Source organism: Poromitra crassiceps, assembly GCF_964638095.1.
Source record: "Poromitra crassiceps genome assembly, chromosome: 8".
NCBI lineage: Eukaryota > Metazoa > Chordata > Actinopteri > Beryciformes > Melamphaidae > Poromitra > Poromitra crassiceps.
The window spans coordinates 24,495,461-24,517,149 of NC_139629.1; the positions used below are offsets into that span (position 1 = coordinate 24,495,461).

Genomic DNA, 21,689 nt, shown 5'->3' on the forward strand with positions numbered 1-21,689 from the left:
GAGTCACCAGGGGGCGTGTGTATGTATATATATACTGTGTGTATATATATATATATATATATATATATATATATATATATATATATATATATATATATATATATAATTGTATTGTATATGTATATATATATATAATTTATGTGTTAGGAAGTGCATTACAAGAGATAAAAGAGCAGTAAAGACCAAACAGTGTCCTTGTGCCTTAAAGTCGACCTGAACCCAAAAATGACTTTTCTTTTCTTTTAGTTCAAATACCTGGGTATGCAGTGCACCTATTTAATAATGTATGCAAAACAAATCACAACAATCTAATTTCTTTAGTTTTTCACACTTTTTCACATCAAAAGTTCGTTTTTCAAGATTTCATTGATAACAGTAATTTACAGTTTGCTGACGTCACCTAGTACTATCAAATTTCTACCCCATTTCAACCAATCATTTCACGACATGCAGCTGTCAATCAAATCTTCATTTCAGGATCATTTTCTCTTCCAAATGAAGGGGAAAATGGCGCCTAGTGCCTGTCATCTGGCAGAGTTTCTAGCCCATAAACTAACTATTAACTTGTGCAATTATGCAAACTAAATCAAACGGTAATGTCTAAGAATGCAAAGAAATGTAACTGGCTCGTTAACACATGCATTCCAGGATTATTATTTACATTTATAACGATAATGGCGCGCGCCTCCGAGCCTGACAGCCTCCCTGGCTGTCAGGGGTCGTCTCTCGGAGATTCCAGGCGGGCGGGCAGCACCTATGGATCGGATTGTCCGCTCACTCCGCACGAAGCCGGTGGGTGCCTGGTACTCTGCGGATCCCACTCGCGTATCGTGACAACAGGCTGAATCCCACTCGATTTGGGGGTGGAACACGCCAGGATTGGCCAATGCCAAAGCCAGTCCTCAGAATTGTCAAATCAAATCATCGACACGTATGGTCCGCCTCTCAATTCGTTTTCAGTGTCCGACGCTCGCGCTGGTGCATTCCGTTCCGGTTCACTTCGACTTTAAGTCTGTTTCTATGGTGTTGACTTGTGTATGATGTTTTCTTCTATGAATTGTTCCCATTATTAAACAGTGAATTGCACTACTGATGCTGTGTTTAATTGTTTTGACTTGTCAGATTTATATATTCCGTTTTCTCTCATGGAGATGTTCCGCTGATTTTTCCACTTAAGGAGCATGTGAAGATTACCACGTATACCTAGGAGTATGTTATTCTTCAAAAGGTGGTTGCCATTCATTCATTGCATCATATGCTATAGTTTTCAGGTAAATAAATAAATAATTTTGTCAGGTAAAGGGGGTACTTGGATCCAGAGATCAGAGAAAGGGGGTAGGTACTGCCTTAGAAGATGAAGTCATCTGCGATTGACTTTGAAAGTTACATAGCCTTTAACTGGGGTGGCAATCAGTACAGTGATTGATGGCCAGAATATTTAAATAGTGGAGTCCTACAAGTATTACTTATTAATACACGGCACGGTGGCTCAGTGGTAGAGCTGTCGCCTCACAGTCAGAAGGTCCTGAGTTCGATTCTCGCCTGGGACACTGTGGGCGCTGTGGTTGTGTTCCCCCCCATATCTTCAGTGCCTACTGCCCAGGTGGGGTATCTCGTCGTAAGGGCCTTTCTATCTGTGTGGAGTTTGCATGTTCTCCCTGTGCTCCCCCAGGGGGTTCCTCCGTATATATAACCCCCCCACTAAAAACATGCAGAAGATCAGATCGTCATCGTCATCCGACCAGTGACGACAACATCCGAAGTTGGTCCCCGGGCGCTGTACGAGAAAGCGACCACTGCTCCTGGCCTGCCCCCCGGAGGAAAGGACATGCCTGGATGGGTTAAATGCAGAGGACACTTTTCACCGGCCACCGTCAGCATGAGTGTGTTGTGGTGTTCGTGTGACAATAAAAGACGGGGCTTGTCCCGTTACGAGAGAGAGTTTTTTTTTTTTATTACACTACTTTTGCATTACTTTCACCAAAATAACAGCAGCAGCAGAATGACATCGCCGCCCCGGAACCATCCCCACAAATTATTTCAACCATCTTGAAGTCATTGTAAAGCGTTACAAAATTCGAAATGTTATCCTTTTCCTTTGTTATTGTCATCTATAGTGGTTATTTGCATAAAAACACAGTTTGATTAGGAAATGATTGTATCTTTATTTAAATATATGCTTGTTTGTTGTTGTGTTACTTGACAAAGGTTATTATTACTGAAATCCTATTGGTAATAAGTTACATTACTGACTTACTGCTAAAAGTGATATATTACTGTAATATGTTACTTTTGTAATGAGTTACCCCCAACACTGGTTGTGTTGTATGTGTGCTTCCCTCTATTGCACAACCAATTGCCCCATTGGGGACAAATACAGTTCTTGAATCTTAAATCTTAAGGTGTGAAAAGGCACCTATCATCAAAGGTTTCCTCAGATTTACAGTGGGAGGTAGAGAGACTACTAGTCTAAAGCACTGTGAAGAGAGAGGGAGAGAGAGTGTGTGTATATGAGTGAGAGAGGTCTGTTTCCTGTCATCTGCTTCCCGCTGTCCTGTGACAGACAGACACAGCTGCCCCGACCAAAATACCCTGGGAGGCCTGAACCAACCCAAACAAGGGGAGGATACCCGCCATGGTACCCTAGACCATCTCTACCCCATAATCCTACACCTGCCCCCACACACCCCCCTCCTGGGAGGTGGTACGATCCCTAGAGGGCAAGGCTATTTTTGGGTCAGGCTGAGGAGAGAGGGGGCAGGTGCTTATTGAGTGTTTGTGAAAATTGAATGCTATCTGTCTGGTCGCTGCCTCTGTCTCTCCCTCGGGCACTTTCTCCCTCTCCTCTCTCTCCTCTCTGTTGTAGTCGGTGTTATGACTGTGGGGAACATGGACAATGTGGAGCTGTTTGATGCAGTGAAGAAAGGGCGAGGCTTGAGGGCCACCAAGGATCTCAGCGCTGGCGAGGTGGTCTTCTCTGAGCCCAGCTTCTCTGCTGTGGTGTTCGACAGGTGCGTGGGAGATGGTCTTATCAGAGCACTGCTTCTCTGATGTGGTGTTCGACAGGTGCGTGGGAGATGGTCTTATCAGAGCCCAGTTTCTCTGTTGTGGTGTTCCACAAGTGACTGAGTGAGGTGGCACGGATGTGTCACTCTCATCTGGCCTTTGCAGGTCTAGCTGACGCAATGCCAATGATGTCAGCAGGTGTCAGCAAATGGGAAGTAACTAACTACAAATACTTTGCTACTGTACTTAAGTAGGGTTTTCATGTATCTGTACTTTACCAAGTATTTGTTTTTCTGACAACTTTGTACTTTTACTTCCTACATTTTAACACAATATATGTTTCTACTCCTTACATTTTCAAAACAGAGCAGACAAAAACGATGTAATGTTTGTCTCTCTCGTCTCGCGCTCTCCCAACTTTCACACATTATGTGCACCTTTTTGTGGAAAAACCATATCACACAAATTATTAATCAAAGTAGCCTATAATCTTTTTATACATCTTAAAACATGTTTGGAGGGGATCTTTTAAGTTTAATACTCTTTGAATTATATTAATATGACAGGAGTTTCCGTTACCTTTGCACAGAAACAGCCGATATAAATAATATTTACTTTGATACTTTGTTACCTTTCAGAGCCTCCATGTACTTTTGTTTTTTACTTTTACTTGAGTAAACAAGTTGAATCAGTACTTGAATCTGTACTTCTATTTAAGTAAATAATGTGTGTACCTTTCCCACCTCTGTCTAGTACTGTCCAAGTACTAGACTGTGCACACAAAACATTAAAATAATGAAATCAAATGTTTTGCACAGTCCTGTAGGCATATGTCTATTTCTGTGCTTTGATATTTGTATCGTACCTCAGATGACATGGTATTGCGTTCTCAAGCAGCTCTGTGTGCCAGACTTTATTATTATGACATTGCAATGGGTCAAATTAATGACACAGTTCTACTACTTTTGGCAACGACAATGTGCAAGTCACAGCGCCAATTAATGTGTTTTCCGCTGTCTTTGGTTGAGCGGGAGGAGAGATTTGTGATGCACGGAGCTGATAAGAATCCATTTATGTCTGCTCTTAAATATATTGATTCAAGATTTGTTTTAACAATATTCTTTGCACCAAAGGAACCTCCATATTCCGGTCTTTTCTATAACTTGTGTTTCTCTGGGCGTGAGCTCTGTGGTCAGCCTGGTTTCTATGTCAGCTGGAATGCTAGCCACAGATCTGGTAGCTTGGTGTTCGAGCCATATAAGAGTGAGCATCGAGCTCGGCTCAGTGAGTATACACAGCAGGCATGCGTGGATCTGCTTAGTGTAAGACAGGAGCTGTCCAAAACTCCAGAGAAAAAAGAGTTGAGAGAGAGAGACAGAGAGAAAGAGAATGTGTTAGGCCATTGACTGTAGGCAGAGGCTGCATGTTGACTTTGCTTTAGGACGGGCTGAGCAGACCCTCCTGAGTAAACTGTTTACATACAGACACACACACTGCTGTCTGGGGCCACGGTGCAAGAAGAATACCACACAGTGTAGGAATACTCCTGTCCTGCATTCAAAATGTTACTTAAGAAATAGTACAAAAGTATTAGCAACAAAATGTACTTAGGTACCAAAAGTAAAAGTACTCATTATGCAGAATGGCCCATTTCAGAATAATACAGTATTAAATTATTGGATTAAATATATATTGATGCATTAATGTGTTCATCACTTAATGTTGCAGCTATAGAAATATTAGGGACTTTGTAAACTGACCTCTCACTGATGTCTCACTGTGACCTCTTACTGACCTCTCACTGTGATCTCTCACTGTGACCTCTCACTGACCTCTCACTGTGACCTCTTACTGACCTCTCACTGTGACCTCTCACTGTGACCTCTCACTGACCTCTCACTGTGACCTCTCACTGTGACCTCTCACTGTGACCTCTCACTGTGACCTCTCACTGACCTCTCACTGTGACCTCTCACTGTGACCTCTCACTGACCTCTCACTGTGACCTCTCACTGTGACCTCTTACTGACCTCTCACTGTGACCTCTCACTGACCTCTCACTGTGACCTCTCACTGTGACCTCTCACTGACCTCTCACTGTGACCTCTTACTGACCTCTCACTGTGACCTCTTACTGACCTCTCACTGTGATCTCTCACTGTGACCTCTCACTGACCTCTCACTGTGACCTCTTACTGACCTCTCACTGTGATCTCTCACTGTGACCTCTCACTGACCTCTCACTGTGACCTCTTACTAACCTCTCACTGTGACCTCTCACTGTGACCTCTCACTGTGACCTCTTACTGACCTCTCACTGTGACCTCTCACTGACCTCTCACTGTGACCTGTCACTGTGACCAGAGCCATGTAGATAGAAGAGTCCCGACATCTCCATTCACTCCAATGGACCAGTTTTTTACTCTCAAGAGTTACAGGAAGTAAGGTCCTGGATTAAGCAGCACTGTTGAGTTGCAGCAAAATAGACAGTTTGTGTTGTACTCTGAAAGGGTTTTTCCCCCCTTGAATCAAATTGTACATTATCAGCTTTATTTTAGCATGCAAAAGTAGCGCGAGACCCATTCCTGGCTGTTCATTGGCTAATGAGTCTCGCATTTTGGTCCTCCGCTGACGCCACTCTCTCTCTAGAGGACACTAACTGTGACCTCTCACTGACCTCTCACTGTGACCTCTCACTGTAACCTCTCACTGTGACCTCTCACTGTGACCTCTCACTGACCTCTCACTGACCTCTCACTGTGACCTCTCACTGTGACCTCTCACTGACCTCTCACTGTGACCTCTCACTGACCTCTCACTGTGACCTCTCACTGACCTCTCACTGTGACCTCTCACTGTGACCTCTCACTGTGACCTCTCACTGACCTCTCACTGACCTCTCACTGTGACCTCTCACTGACCTCTCACTGACCTCTCACTGTGACCTCACTGTGACCTCTCTCTGACCTCTTTCTGTGACCTCTCACTGACCTCTCACTGTGACCTCTCACTGACCTCTCACTGTGACCTCACTGTGACCTCTCTCTGACCTCTTTCTGTGACCTCTCACTGACCTCTCACTGTGACCTCTCACTGACCTCTCACTGTGACCTCACTGTGACCTCTCTCTGACCTCTTTCTGTGACCTCTCACTGACCTCTCACTGTGACCTCTTACTGACCTCTCACTGTGTGCAAAGTTTCCTAACGCAGCTTTAATGGCCGACTTTGAATGACCCTTTTTCCCTGTTTCCTTTCCAGTTTGTCCACTCAGGTGTGCCACAGCTGTTTCCGGCGTCAGGCCAACCTGCACCGCTGTGCCCAGTGCAAGTTTGCCCACTACTGTGACCGGACCTGCCAGACGGCATGCTGGGACGAGCACAAGCAGGAGTGTGGAGCCATCAAGAAGCTTGGCAAGGCGCCCAGTGAGAACGTCCGGTAAAGAGGGGTTGAGGACGAGGGGGATGGGGGGGTGGTGGTCAGAGAAATTAACTAAGCAGGTTGAGGAAAAAGATTGCGAGGTATCAGCAGAGGTCGTTTGGTGGCAGTATTCAATATCTTCTATTTGACTAATATCTATCATTACAGTATCTATCTTTCTGGCCATTTCTTTTTTCGCTACTTTTTTTTACAGATTTTTCTCCCATTTCCTCCCCAGTTTTACTTGGCCACTCCCCCCTCTGCTGTCCTGGTCATTGCTCCACCCCCCTCTGCCGATCTGGGGAGAGTTGTAGACTACTGTATCACACGCTTCGTCCAATGCATGTGCAGTTGCCAGCCGCTTCTTTTCACCTGACAGGGCGGAGTTTCACCGGCTGGGCGTGGCGTGGCGTGCGGGAGGATCACGCTATTCCCCCAGTTCCCCTCCCCCCGAGCAGACCGACCAGCAGAGGCGCTAGTGCAGCGACCAGAGCTCAGTCATCCCCCACCGGCTTCCTACCCACACAGACATAGCCAATTGTCTGTAGGAACGCCTGACCAAGCCTGAGGTACCGCTACCGGGAATTGAGCCCAGTTTCTCCGCGGTGGTAGGTGAGTGCTTTTACCTCGACACTACCCAGGCGCCCCCTGGTGGTAGGTGAGTGCTTTTACCTCGACACTACCCAGACGCCCTCTGGTGGTAGGTGAGTGCTTTTACCTCGACACTACCCAGGCACCCCCTTTCTGGCCATTTTCATGCCAAACAGAATGTGAACGACTACAGGAAAAACCTCTGAAACAGCATTTAGACCATCGAGGAATCGAATACAACTCTTCTCTTTGTAGTAGATCTGTCTTCCTTGATGACAGCATGATGAGGCAAATAGTAAATGAGGCCATTGGTCTCGTTATCGTTTACTAATTCCACTCTGCCTTGTTTCAGATTATTTTGAATGACGTCATCATATGATCAAAAAGAGTTATTTTTAAACCTTCTAATCAGATGATCAAATCTATTTTTTGCTGTTACATAATTAGGAGCTATAATCACCTGTTCTTCTTTCCATGTCTCCAATCCACTCCACAGTTTCTTCTAAGGATGTCACAATATATCGTCCCACGATATATCGCGATATCAAAACGTGACGATATGTATCGTTGAGATGAAATCTCATATCGCAAGAAAAATAAGCTGAACATGGTGCCACTGATCTGCATCTGATTGCATGCTCGCTCTCCTTTTCATTGCTTTGTTTGAACAGACGAGGGACGATACAGGCACAGAGGATGAAAATGGTGAAATTACTCAAATTAGCGTGGAGGATGCCCCCTCAACTTAAAAATCGATCGCAAAAAAATATAGTTAAAATATCGTATCATATCGTTATTGTGAACCCAATATCGTGTATCGTATCGTATTGTGAACTGAGTGTATCGTGACACCCCTAGTTTCTTCAAATCCTTTCACAGCCATTTCATCCGTCTTAGCTTGTGATTCATCATTGTGGATTCCAAGTGATTAAAAAAAAAATTATGGAACTGGTTTGAGAGGTTTGAGAGTGCTTGATCTTCTCCAACACAGACTTCCACATCAGCAGCTTCAGTGATGATGTTCAGAGTGGTGACTTCTCCGTGCACCAACCATCCAAACATACTTTCCAGTGCGACTAGGCCATCTTCAAGTTTCAACATTTTTTCCTGTGACTATTTTCGAGTACTGGTCTCCTCCAATTAGAACTCCGGTTCCTCCGACTCCATTCCTTCTCACTGGGATATCAGCCATGGGCATTCCTTTGCACTCCAAGTCCTTCCTTACTTTATCACTCAGCATCCTCGTGAGTGAAGTAATTGCCTCCTCTCTCTCTCTCTGTGGCAGGCTGGCGGCTCGGGTGCTGTGGCGCATGCAGAAGGAGACGGGCGTGGTGTCGGATGGCCAGCTCGTTTCTGTGGAGCAGTTGCAGGAGCATGTGACCCGCCTGGTGGAACCCCAGCTGAAGGAGCTCAAGGTGGACGTCCAGAACTTCCTCAAGTACTGGCCTCAGAGCGGCAAGCAGCACACCGTCGAGCACATCGCACACATCTTTGGCATCGTATGTATGAGCAAGTACACCTTTATCTGTATGTTTAGCCTATCTGTGTCCGTGTCTGTACTCGGAGGGGGTGCGGCTTCAATCAAAAGAAGGCGGGTTTTAGACTGAAAGTGGGTGTCGATTTGACCATTTTTTATTTCAAACATGTGAAAAAAACAGTAAAAGACAAAACAAAACAACAAAAGCAAAAAAATAGTATTGTGCCCCTCTCCTCTCTCTGTGTAGATCAGCTGTAATGTCCTCTCCTCTCTCTGTGTAGATCAGCTGTAATGTCCTCTCCTCTCTCTGTGTAGATCAGCTGTAATGTCCTCTCCTCTCTGTCTGTGTAGATCAGCTGTAATGTCCTCTCCTCTCTGTCTGTGTAGATCAGCTGTAATGTCCCCTCCTCTCTGTCTGTGTAGATCAGCTGTAATGTCCTCTCCTCTCTGTCTGTGTAGATCAGCTGTAATGTCCCCTCCTCTCTGTCTGTGTAGATCAGCTGTAATGTCCTCTCCTCTCTCTGTGTAGATCAGCTGTAATGTCCTCTCCTCTCTGACTGTGTAGATCAGCTGTAATGTCCCCTCCTCTCTGTCTGTGTAGATCAGCTGTAATGTCCCCTCCTCTCTGTCTGTGTAGATCAGCTGTAATGTCCTCTCCTCTCTGTTTGTGTAGATCAGCTGTAATGTCCCCTCTCCTCTCTTTCTGTGTAGATCAGCTGTAATGTCCTCTCCTCTCTGTCTGTGTAGATCAGCTGTAATGTCCCCTCCTCTCTGTCTGTGTAGATCAGCTGTAATGTCCCCTCCTCTCTGTCTGTGTAGATCAGCTGTAATGTCTCCTCTCCTCTCTGTCTGTGTAGATCAGCTGTAATGTCCCCTCCTCTCTGTCTGTGTAGATCAGCTGTAATGTCCCCTCCTCTCTGTCTGTGTAGATCAGCTGTAATGTCCCCTCCTCTCTGTGTAGATCAGCTGTAATGTCCTCTCCTCTCTGTCTGTGTAGATCAGCTGTAATGTCCCCTCTCCTCTCTGTCTGTGTAGATCAGCTGTAATGTCCCCTCTCCTCTCTGTCTGTGTAGATCAGCTGTAATGTCCCCTCTCCTCTCTGTCTGTGTAGATCAGCTGTAATGTCCCCTCCTCTCTGTCTGTGTAGATCAGCTGTGATGTCCCCTCCTCTCTGTCTGTGTAGATCAGCTGTAATGTCCCCTCCTCTCTGTCTGTGTAGATCAGCTGTAATGTCCCCTCCTCTCTGTCTGTGTAGATCAGCTGTGATGTCCCCTCTCCTCTCTGTCTGTGTAGATCAGCTGTAATGTCCCCTCCTCTCTGTCTGTGTAGATCAGCTGTAATGTCCCCTCCTCTCTGTCTGTGTAGATCAGCTGTAATGGCTTCACTCTGAGTGACCAGAGGGGTCTGCAGGCGGTTGGGGTGGGTCTGTTCCCTAATCTGTGTCTGGTAAACCACGACTGCTGGCCCAACTGCACTGTCATCCTCAACCACGGCAGGTAGGTCTCTCAGGTGCTATGGCCCAGTGAGACGAACAGTGTGATGATTGGCTAATCACCTTAGATCAGGGGTGGGCAACTATTTTTCATGGGGGGCCACATGAGAAACCCAGATTGTTGCCGGGGGCCGAACAAATATTGTCATGCCGTAACCCATGGATGGGCAACTTTGATGATAGAGAGGGCCACAAAAAATGTCCTCGCTACCAGGTTTTGCTGAGGGCCGAACGGCGCCAGTGTGAAAAATTTGGGGCATTTGAAGCCAGGTTTAGAGGAATAACTCATTTTAAATTAACAGTTGTGATGTCATTATTCAGTCTTAACCACCAATATTTGATCCTTTTCTCACTCACTCCTATGTCACCATGCACCTGCTCTCAGGGCTTGAAATTAACTTTTTTGACTACCTGTCAATATGGCTGCTAGATTTTAAAGTTACCAGCCAATTAGAATTTCCACTAGCCAAAATGTTTTTCTTGAAATAAACCAGAATATGAGTGGGTTAATTTAAGTATCAGTAAGTGGCCCGGGATTCTCAAAGCCTGTATTGAAGGTCACACAAACAAAAATGCACTCTTGAAGCTAAATAAATCCAAAACCAACGAGTTAATTATTTAAATTTCTACTTTTAGTCATAAAGATTATTGTAAGATATTCCATATTGCAGACTGAAATGCTATAACAGAAGTGGAGTATTGGCCAGAATGACATGAACATTTGGACACTTATTCAGCGGGTATATATTGCATGTTGCGTTCAGGTGCACTGTTTAGACCCTAGTGTTTGGACCCTAGTGGAAAATATGTATGTATTAGTTTGACTGTCCTTTACTGTCCTTTTTTCTTGCAGCCAGTCTGCCGTGAACCCGGCTCTTCATTCTAAAAGGAGGTGGGTCTTTCTGTCCTAGTTTTATCCCTGAAATATCCTTAATTTATCCATTACATAAAGATAAATGATCCATTCATAAATAATAGCTTTAAAAAGTCAAATACCCTGGCCAAGAATCCAGTCAGTGAAGGGCAGGACCAGAAAGCATGAGACAGAGTGCCCTCCGACACACAACACCTGACACAGTGATGAGACAGACGGGTAAATCTTGGTAAAAAACTTATGCTTAGAATAGTGAAGATGGTGAGAGACCTTAAATTGGATCAGTTGGTGTCTACTATTAACTGAGCAGAGTTGTAGCACAGACAGACTCCTAGCCCATATAATGTCAGGTAAGTCAATGCCAAGTTTACAGGTTATTTTGATGGGGTCTCCTCCATTAATAACACCCTGAACTCATTTTCAGGGGGGTTTGCATGAATTAAAGGGCCACTTTGGCCATTTACAAAGCATTAAAAAAATCAGTATGCCAATAAACAATGTTGAACTTCCCTCCATCTTGCCTGGACCGAGAGCTTCCTGTTCATTTGGAGAACTTCCCGCACCAAATGTCCTCGACCAGGAAGTTCTGCAAATGAAGGTAGAGAGAGCAATAATGATAGTGATAAAGATAGTAATAATGATAGTGATAATGATAGTAATAGTGATAGCGACTGATAGTAATAGTGACACCATAACAAAACTGCTCCAAATGACATCATTATCACATCATTTGGAGCAGGAAGTTCTGTGAATGGTCCAGGCAAGAGGGAAGTGAAACATTGTTCATTTGCATATAATACCAATTTTGTATGATACAAAGCTGGTTGAAAATCAGCAAATCGCCCTTTTAAGGGGTGAATTGATGGACGTGTAGTTATTTTAAGGCATTAATGGTCACTGGTACCTAACTGGTACCAGAATCAGTTCACTATTAGGTCCTAAAAACCAAACCACACCCAGTTCTCCTCTCACCCCAGGATCGAGCTTCGTGCCCTCGGGAAAATAGCCGAGGGCAAGGAGCTGACCGTCAGCTATGTGGATTTCCTCAACGTTTCTGCTGACCGCAAGCGCATTCTGATGCAGCAGTACCATTTCGACTGCACCTGCACCATGTGCACCATGCGCACCAAAGACGACCTGATGACCGCCATCAAGGTCGGAAAGGTTAGTAGCCATGTTTGTCACATGTCCGAGCGGATGATTGGCTACGGTGCCTGACTGGATATGGGAAGTGAGAGAAAGTTGTCTGGCGTCGTATAGATTGGTCGCATACGTGAGCACGTGCGACTCATGCCGCCACTACTATGACGCCTTCTCTTCTATCCCTGCACCATGTAGGTCATACTTCCAGCAAAATTCATACATCCATACACATAATACAATGCATTCAGATCACCCCCCCCCCCCATACTATCATACTACAAATCAACACGCTTCAGAGGAGCCATACTATGGAACAAATATATCACCATAGCCAAACATGCATCATGCATCATCTCATATACAAATCCAATCCTAGAAGCTCTCTGTTGAGTCACACATAGTCCTCTCACATTACACACTACACCTCACGTTGCCTTTTAAACACCCATGTTTTGTTAAATTTTGTTTGCTTTTGTTTTTGTTTGTTCTCTTCTCTCTTGTTTTTGTTTATATTGTATGTTTTGATGCAATTGTTGTTAATATTGGTTTAATTTCTTAGGTAAGAGACCTCGCATAAGCCCATTAGGGTTTCTTGTCTCTGCACCTGCACACTCTTTTCATCCTTTTGTATCCTTTAGTTTGTTCTTGATTTTACTGTGCTAAATAAATAAATATATATATAATATATATATAATATATAATATATGTATAAATAATAAATCATCTAAACTAAACAAAAACTAAACACGAGCTAAACTAGACCCCTAACCAAAGAGAATGGCCTAACTACAGTGTAGCGTGCCGTGAACCAAAGGTACCTCAAGATATCTGAATGAGAATGGTTTCTATGGGTATCCACACCAGACGTCACCTTTTGGTTGCAGACTTCACCACACTTCACTGATTCAATTATCCAGAGTGTCTATTTGCACCCGGGTGTTAATAGACACATGGTAGCTATTCGGCTATTTACAACCCTTGTGTGGTGTTCAATCTGTGGGACCACTACTACTGCTGCTAGTACTATGCTACTACTAGTAGGCTACTACTGCCGCCACCAATACTAGTAGCTACTGCTACTGCTACTACTAGTACTACTGCCACCAACACCAATACTACTACAACTGCTGCTGCTGCTGCTGCTGCTGCTGCTACTACAATTACTACCACCACCACCACTACTACTAGTACTACTACTACCAGTGTTGCGGGTAACTCGTTACAAAAGTAGCATATTACATGTAATATATTACTTTTAGCAGTAACTCAGTAATATAACTTATTACTGATAGGATTTCAGTAATATTATACCAGTTACTTTGTCAAGTAACTCAAGTTACAAATTGAGTTATAAAAAAAAAAATCAAAGCACATATTTAAATAAAGATAGAATCATTTCCTGATCAAACTGTGTGTTTTTATGCAAATAACCACTACAGATGACAATAACAAAGGGAAAAGAATAATACTTAGAATTTTGGATTGTTTACACTGACTTCATGGCGGTTAAAATTATTTTTCGGGATGGTTCCGGGGCGGCAATGTCATTCTGCTGCTGCTGTTGTTTTGGTAAAAGTAATGCAAAAGTAGTGTAATAAGTAACAAGTTACTCTACACAGACAGTAATATTGTAAAGTAACTTATTACTTTCAAATGAAAGTAACTAGTAATATGTAGTATATTACATTTTGAAAGTAACTTGCCCAACACTGACTACTACTACCACCACCACCACCACCACCACTACTACTGCTGCTACTACCATGGGCGAAGTTTGCGTAGGTTCAGGGGGTTCACTGAACCCTCTAGTGGCCGTAGCAAAAAATAAAATAAAAAATGCATGTAGGAATTTAAATATGATCTATATTAAAAAGAAATAACAGAATAATATTAAAAATGTATAATTACATCATAATGCATTATAATGTGATTGTAATGCCTTATAATATGATTACGATGTATTACAACTATGGGAATTATAATGCATTATGATCCACGTGATTTTTTTTTATCATGTATTATAACACTTGATATGTCATTATAAGATGCTTTATGATTATACTTATAAAGCATTATTGTGAGTTGTGAGCGCAATAACGCATTATACATAATGCTTATAATGCGTTATAGACATGGGCTTCGTAGAAAGTGTTACCTTTTATTGTAATGCCTTGCTCTATACAAATAATGTGACTGTGATTATTTTCAATGTTTATTATAAAACATTGGTTCTGGTCTAATTTCCAATGCTGTGTTATAAACCGTAGCCTGCATGGACTTTCTGGCACTCTTATCATTTTGCGCACAGAATGGCTCCAACGACACCAGCTCTGGGACCGACTCCACGATCCAGGTGACAGCAATCGTCTACACATCATCATATTTAAACAGTAGATTGCATCCCTATTATAATTGCAATATCCATACTGATTTAAAAATACACAACTTACGTGAATTATCCACAATTCACGGCAATACGGACATGGCCTTGTAGTTTTTGTGTAAAACAATGACTTTATTAAAACGTTACTATCATGTAGGCCAGAAATAATATTCAACCACATCATGAAATATGTAGAAGTAGAGGGCATAGAGGTAAGCAAGATCCTTCTCATTGTTGTAGTCTTTCTGCCTCTCTATCAGTGGCTTATTTATAGACGGTTTCAATTCGACAACATAAACATTCTAAATTTCCCCCAGTTCACTTCCTGTTGCAGGGTTTGCTGGTACAATAACTGACAGGACATACGCTCCAATTTCCAAACTGTTCCAACACAATTCCATGAAAACCGTCTATATACCCTTGTAGTCTCTGGCAGACTTGACATGATGACATTTGTGGAGAAATTCTGTATTTAAGACACTGAGTTCCTGTTAACATAATAACACCACACCCCTTATACTGTACTTTAAATACTGTGAGCTGTTTCTCCCTGGGGGAGATGAGCTGAGACACTGCTGTGGTAAGACTTTTCCTCAATTGTTCAATGGAATAAATATCTGCGTAAACCTTTTACAACATAAGAAAATGTGTTGACATGTGAAAACCAACATCTCCATAAAACGTGTGCTTTGAATTCACATTTGGGTTTTCACATGTGAATTATGAGAATAATTTAATGAATATAATAATTATAATATAATGTAATGTAATGTAATGTAATATAATGTAATATAATATAATATAATATAATATAATATAATATAATATAATATATTATAATATAATATAATATAATATAATATAATACAATATAATAATATGATTTTTATTCTCGCTCAGCCCTCTGAGAAACTGGTGAAGGAGGCGATTGCCTTCACTAAGGATTGTCTGGAGAAGATTGAGAAGTGCCGCACCGAGGGCAATTTCCAGGAGGTAGGCTGCAACTGCCTTCTTTTAACTCATTCTCCACCATTGCCGTCCACTAACGTTATTTAAGAGACAACGCTTCCCCGCCATTGACGTCACGGAATGCCTTTTCTCCCCAATTGTATTTGGCCAATCCCCCCTGCTATCCCGGTCGTTGCCCCACTCCCTCTGCTGATCTGGGGAGAGTTGTAGACTAGCACCTGCTTCCTCCGATACATGTGCCCTCTCTGGTCTGTTGCAGGTGGTGAAGATGTGTCGTGATTGTCTGGAGAAGCAGGAGCCCCTCATGGCCGACACTCATCTCATCAAGTTGCGTGTGCTGAGCATAGCCAGTGAGGTGCTCTGCTTCCTGCGGCTCTTCTCCGAGGCGGCGGACTGCGCCCGCAGGATGGTGGAGGGATACATGTGAGTAGTGACACAGGATGGTGGAGGGATTGAGTAGTGACGCAGGATGGTGGAGGGATACACGTGAGTAGTGACACAGGATGGTGGAGGGATTGAGTAGTGACACAGGATGGTGGAGGGATACACGTGAGTAGTGACGCAGGATGGTGGAGTGATACACGTAGTGATGCAGGATGGTGGAGGGATACACGTGACTAGTGACACAGGATGGTGGAGGGATACACGTGAGTAGTGACGCAGGATGGTGGAGTGATACACGTGAGTAGTGACACAGGATGGTGGAGGGATACACGTGAGTAGTGACACAGGATGGTGGAGGGATACATGTGAGTAGTGATGCAGGATGGTGGAGGGATACACGTGAGTAGTGACACAGGATGGTGGAGGGATACACGTGAGTAGTGATGCAGGACCCGAGTAGTGACACAGAATGGTGGAGGGATACACGTGAGTAGTGACACAGGATGGTGGAGGGATACACGTGAGTAGTGACACAGGATGGTGGAGGGATACATGTGAGTAGTGACACAGGATGGTGGAGGGATACACGTGAGTAGTGACACAGGATGGTGGAGGGATACATGTGAGTAGTGACACAGGATGGTGGAGGGATACACGTGAGTAGTGACACAGGATGGTGGAGGGATACACGTGAGTAGTGACACAGGATGGTGGAGGGATACATGTGAGTAGTGACACAGGATGGTGGAGGGATACATGTGAGTAGTGACGCAGGATGGTGGAGGGATACATGTGAGTAGTGACGCAGGATGGTGGAGGGATACACGTGAGTAGTGATGCAGAATGGTGGAGGGATACACGTGAGTAGTGACACAGGATGGTGGAGGGATACATGTGAGTAGTGACACAGGATGGTGGAGGGATACACGTGAGTAGTGACACAGGATGGTGGAGGGATACATGTGAGTAGTGACGCAGGATGGTGGAGTGATACACATAAGTAGTGACGCAGGATGGTGGAGGGATACACGTGAGTAGTGATGCAGGATGGTGGAGGGATACATGTGAGTAGTGACACAGGATGGTGGAGGGATACACGTGAGTAGTGATGCAGGATGGTGGAGTGATACACATGAGTAGTGACGCAGGATGGTGGAGGGATACACGTGAGTAGTGACGCAGGATGGTGGAGTGATACACATGAGTAGTGACGCAGGATGGTGGAGGGATACACGTGAGTAGTGATGCAGGATGGTGGAGTGATACACATGAGTAGTGACGCAGGATGGTGGAGGGATACACGTGAGTAGTGACGCAGGATGGTGGAGGGACACACGTGAGTAGTGATGCAGGATGGTGGAGGGATACACATGAGTAGTGACACAGAATGGTGGAGGGATACACTTGAGTAGTGACACAGGATGGTGGAGGGATTGAGTAGTGATGCAGGATGGTGGAGTGATACACATGAGTAGTGACGCAGGATGGTGGAGTGATACACGTGAGTAGTGACACAGGATGGTGGAGGGATACACGTGAGTAGTGACGCAGGATGGTGGAGGGATACACGTGAGTAGTGATGCAGGATGGTGGAGGGATACACGTGAGTAGTGACGCAGGATGGTGGAGTGATACACGTGAGTAGTGATGCAGGATGGTGGAGGGATACACGTGAGTAGTGACACAGGATGGTGGAGTGATACACGTGAGTAGTGACACAGGATGGTGGAGGGATACACGTGAGTAGTGACACAGGATGGTGGAGTGATACACGTGAGTAGTGACACAGGATGGTGGAGGGATACACGTGAGTAGTGACACAGGATGGTGGAGTGATACACGTGAGTAGTGACACAGGATGGTGGAGGGATACACGCGAGTAGTGACGCAGGATGGTGGAGGGATACACTTGAGTAGTGACGCAGGATGGTGGAGGGATACACTTGAGTAGTGATGCAGGATGGTGGAGGGATACACGTGAGTAGTGACGCAGGATGGTGGAGGGATACACTTGAGTAGTGATGCAGGATGGTGGAGGGATACACGTGAGTAGTGACACAGGATGGTGGAGGGATACACTTGAGTAGTGATGCAGGATGGTGGAGGGATACACATGAGTAGTGACACAGGATGGTAGAGGGATACACGTGAGTAGTGACGCAGGATGGTGTCGGCAGGATAACTTTGGATATCATCCATGCCTAATAATTGTGTATATCAACGGTAGGTACACTCACATAGTTCAAACTAAAAGAGTAATTCAAAATACATTTAATTTCATTGCAGGTTTCACAGACATTTCTGTTATTGCTGTGGTCAGGGTCATTTCAGATGACAGTGCATGACACTGATGAGGTTGATGTACGGGTCTAACAGCTAGTGGTTCCCAACCTTAGGGTCGCGACCTTAAGTGGGTTCGCCTGGAATTCAAATAGTCGCCTGGATTTTTTTTTTTTTTTTTTTTTAACACCACACACAATTTAAAACTACCGAAGATAATTAGGGTTACTTGAGATCTTTTTGTTTGTTTGTTTGTTTGTTTGTTTTTTGTTATGAGTTTAAAGTGAAAGTGATAATCTCTAAGATTTCAGTTCTGTTCTCTTGGGTGACACCTATGGCGATGAGTGGTAATTGCAGGTGAGATCGAAACTGTATTGCATTATGTGACATTACTGATTTTACATAATGTCACTATATACTGCAAAGGCTTCCATCAATGGGCCATAGCCTCAATCACCATTGTGTTAACTCACTATGAGATAATGACTTTTATTTTAATTTTTTAATTTAGATTAAAATCTTTGGGATTATACCTTTTAAATCAGGATTCTGAGAATAAAGTCAGAATTCTGAAAAATAAATCAAAATTCTGAGATTAAAGTCAGAATTTTCAGATTGAAGTCAGAATTCTGAGGGGAAAAAGAAGCAAACTGTTACATGTGACATCACTGACAATGTCACTGATGATGTTACTGATATTATCGATGGTATACCTCGGGTCCCTCGATTTTTGTTTACGTCAAAATTGGGTCACAAGCCAAAAAAGGTTGGAAACCCCTCGTCTAACCCTAGTACCACGTTGATTAATCAAAATGATCTGCTGTCAACTCATTTCCCCCTCTGAACAGAAAGCTGTACCAGCCCAACAACGCCCAGCTGGGCATGGCCACCATGCGTGCGGGCGTCACCCACTGGCACGCCGGGCAGATCGAGACCGGCCACGGCTTGATCTGCAAGGCCTACGCCATCCTCATGGTCACCCACGGCCCCAACCACCCCATCACCAGAGACCTGGAGGTAGGCTACGCTTGGATCAACTTTGGGCTTAGTTAAAGGGATAGTTGTGATTTTTTTTTATGTGTGGTTGTATGAGGTACTTGCCGACACTCGGTGTACTACATGCAGCCCGGCGTGGTCCCAGTTTGGAGAAATGGAGACCGGTCATGTCAGGTAAGTAGAGATGTCTGCTGAGCGTGAACAGGGTCCAGAGCAAAAACGTAACAGAAAAAAAAACAGAAAATGATTCCATAGTGCTCACCTGGCGTAATCCAAGTCTCCCCAAGACCGGAGATGCCCAAGTTGATTTGAAAAGACATCATTTACAACGTGTTTTAGCTGAAATCTGCACTGTAGCAGGCTACAGTAGATGGGCCCCACTTGTTGGAGCTCATGTGCAGATTTCAGCTAAAAACAGGTTGTAAATGTAAATGACGTATTTTCAAGTCAACTTGGGCACCTCAGGGCTTGGGGAGACTTGGATTACGCCAGGTGAGCAGTATGGAAGAATGTTGTGTTATTTTATTTTTTTACTTTTTTGCTCTTGACCCTGCAGCAGACAGCTCTACTTGCCCGATGCGGCCGGTCTCCATTTCTCCAAAGTGGGACCGCCCCGGCTGCATTCTACTACATGTAGTACACTGACTGTCGGCAAATACGTCATACAACCCCACATAAGGAAAATCACAACTCTCCGTTTAAATTCATATAATGTGGGAACAAGTTTGAACTGCATATATGCTTTGTGTTTGCAGACGATGCGTACGCAGACGGAGGCGGAGTTGCGCATGTTCAAGCAGAACGAGAATGTGTACCACAGCATGAGGGAGGCGGCCCTGAAGCACCAGAGATAATCACAGCTCCCACAAAGCAAGAAGCACCTTCAAGACTCACAAAGCCTCGTCCATCTTTTGACAACCCACTCGCCAGGATAAAACGTTGGCATTTTACGTGTCTGCAAACTGGGGATACATACGTCGAATATCAACGTAAATTTGAAACAAAACAAAATACGTTTCTGAAATGTGGCATTTTACATCTGTGTGCAAACCTACAATCTCAATGTAAATTTGAAATAAAAAAGGCGGTTAATTTGAAAACCTCCCTGCCTTTCCAACGTTAAATGCAAAAACAACTTTTAACAACTTTGGTTATGTTTAGGCAAGTAAAACAGTTTGGTTAAGGTTAGGATTATGGTTTGGGTTAGGCTTAAACAAGAAAAACATTCAATGACTCACAGGTTGAAATGTAGACTTTAGAAACGCTGTGACCATGACTGGGGAACGAACATGGCTCTCCATTACGACCCCATCCACCCCGACCACAACACCCTCACTGGCCACCGCTATTTCAATAGCAGACTATGACGTGTATAACGTTGATACACATATCTATTTCAATAGCAGACTCTGACGTGTATAACGTTGATACACATATCTATTTCAATAGCAGACTCTGACGTGTATAACGTTGATACACATATCTATTTCAATAGCAGACTATGACGTGTATAACGTTGATACACATATCTATTTCAATAGCAGACTATGACGTGTATAACGTTGATACACATATCTATTTCAATAGCAGACTATGACGTGTATAACGTTGATACACATATCTATTTCAATAGCAGACTCTGACGTGTATAACATTGATATACACATATCTATTTCAATAGCAGACTCTGACGTGTATAACATTGATATACACATATCTATTTCAATAGCAGACTCTGACGTGTATAACATTGATATACACATATCTATTTCAATAGCAGACTATGACGTGTATAACATTGATATACACATATCTATTTCAATAGCAGACTCTGACGTGTATAACATTGATATACACATATCTATTTCAATAGCAGACTCTGACGTGTATAACATTGATATACACATATCTATTTCAATAGCAGACTCTGACGTGTATAACATTGATATACACATATCTATTTCAATAGCAGACTCTGACGTGTATAACATTGATATACACATATCTATTTCAATAGCAGACTATGACGATAACAACACTGTATACATCTAGAAACGTGATATGCGATGCATTTTCGCTTCAGAAATGTGATATTCTACATATCTGTGGATTGCAGAAAGATACGATGCCGACATTTTATTCTGGCAACCAGGGTGTTTTCTGTTGTATTGTACATTGACGTGTAGACGAAAGCACTGCTGTGTGTTTCTCACCTGCCCCTTGGTGTTAGCGTGTGCTGTACACTGCCCTATGGAGAAAGCACTGCTGTGTGTTTCTCACCTGCCCCTTGGTGTTAGCGTGTGCTGTACACTGCCCTATGGAGAAAGCACTGCTGTGTTTCTCACCTGCCCCTTGGTGTTAGCGTGTGCTGTACACTGCCCTATGGAGAAAGCACTGCTGTGTTTCTCACCTGCCCCTTGGTGTTAGCGTGTGCTGTACACTGCCCTATGGAGAAAGCACTGCTGTGTGTTTCTCACCTGCCCCTTGGTGTTAGCGTGTGCTGTACACTGCCCTATGGACAAAACACCAGCGTGTGCAGAACAGATGTATCACATCTATATCTATATAATAAAGTTGACGTCTGTTTGTGTGTCTTATCTTTAATTGACACCCACACCCCAGGTCTGGACCATTGGGTCTGGACTGAACATTTTCATGGTGCTGGGAAGGTCATG

General features: G+C 43.8%; 1 protein-coding gene across 1 annotated transcript; it reads left to right on the forward strand.

Annotated features, from left to right (window-relative positions):
- Positions 1-2,874: 2,874 nt before the first annotated feature.
- Positions 2,875-19,893, forward strand: smyd1a (SET and MYND domain containing 1a; the record flags this gene model as incomplete). Its single annotated transcript, XM_083641122.1, has 10 exons — positions 2,875-3,011; positions 6,267-6,443; positions 8,302-8,515; positions 9,859-9,989; positions 10,839-10,877; positions 11,837-12,023; positions 15,286-15,378; positions 15,614-15,777; positions 18,867-19,035; positions 19,770-19,893. 10 exons carry the CDS (start codon positions 2,875-2,877, stop codon positions 19,866-19,868), a joined length of 1,410 nt encoding a protein of 469 aa, XP_083497248.1. The 3' UTR covers positions 19,869-19,893.
- Positions 19,894-21,689: the final 1,796 nt, after the last annotated feature.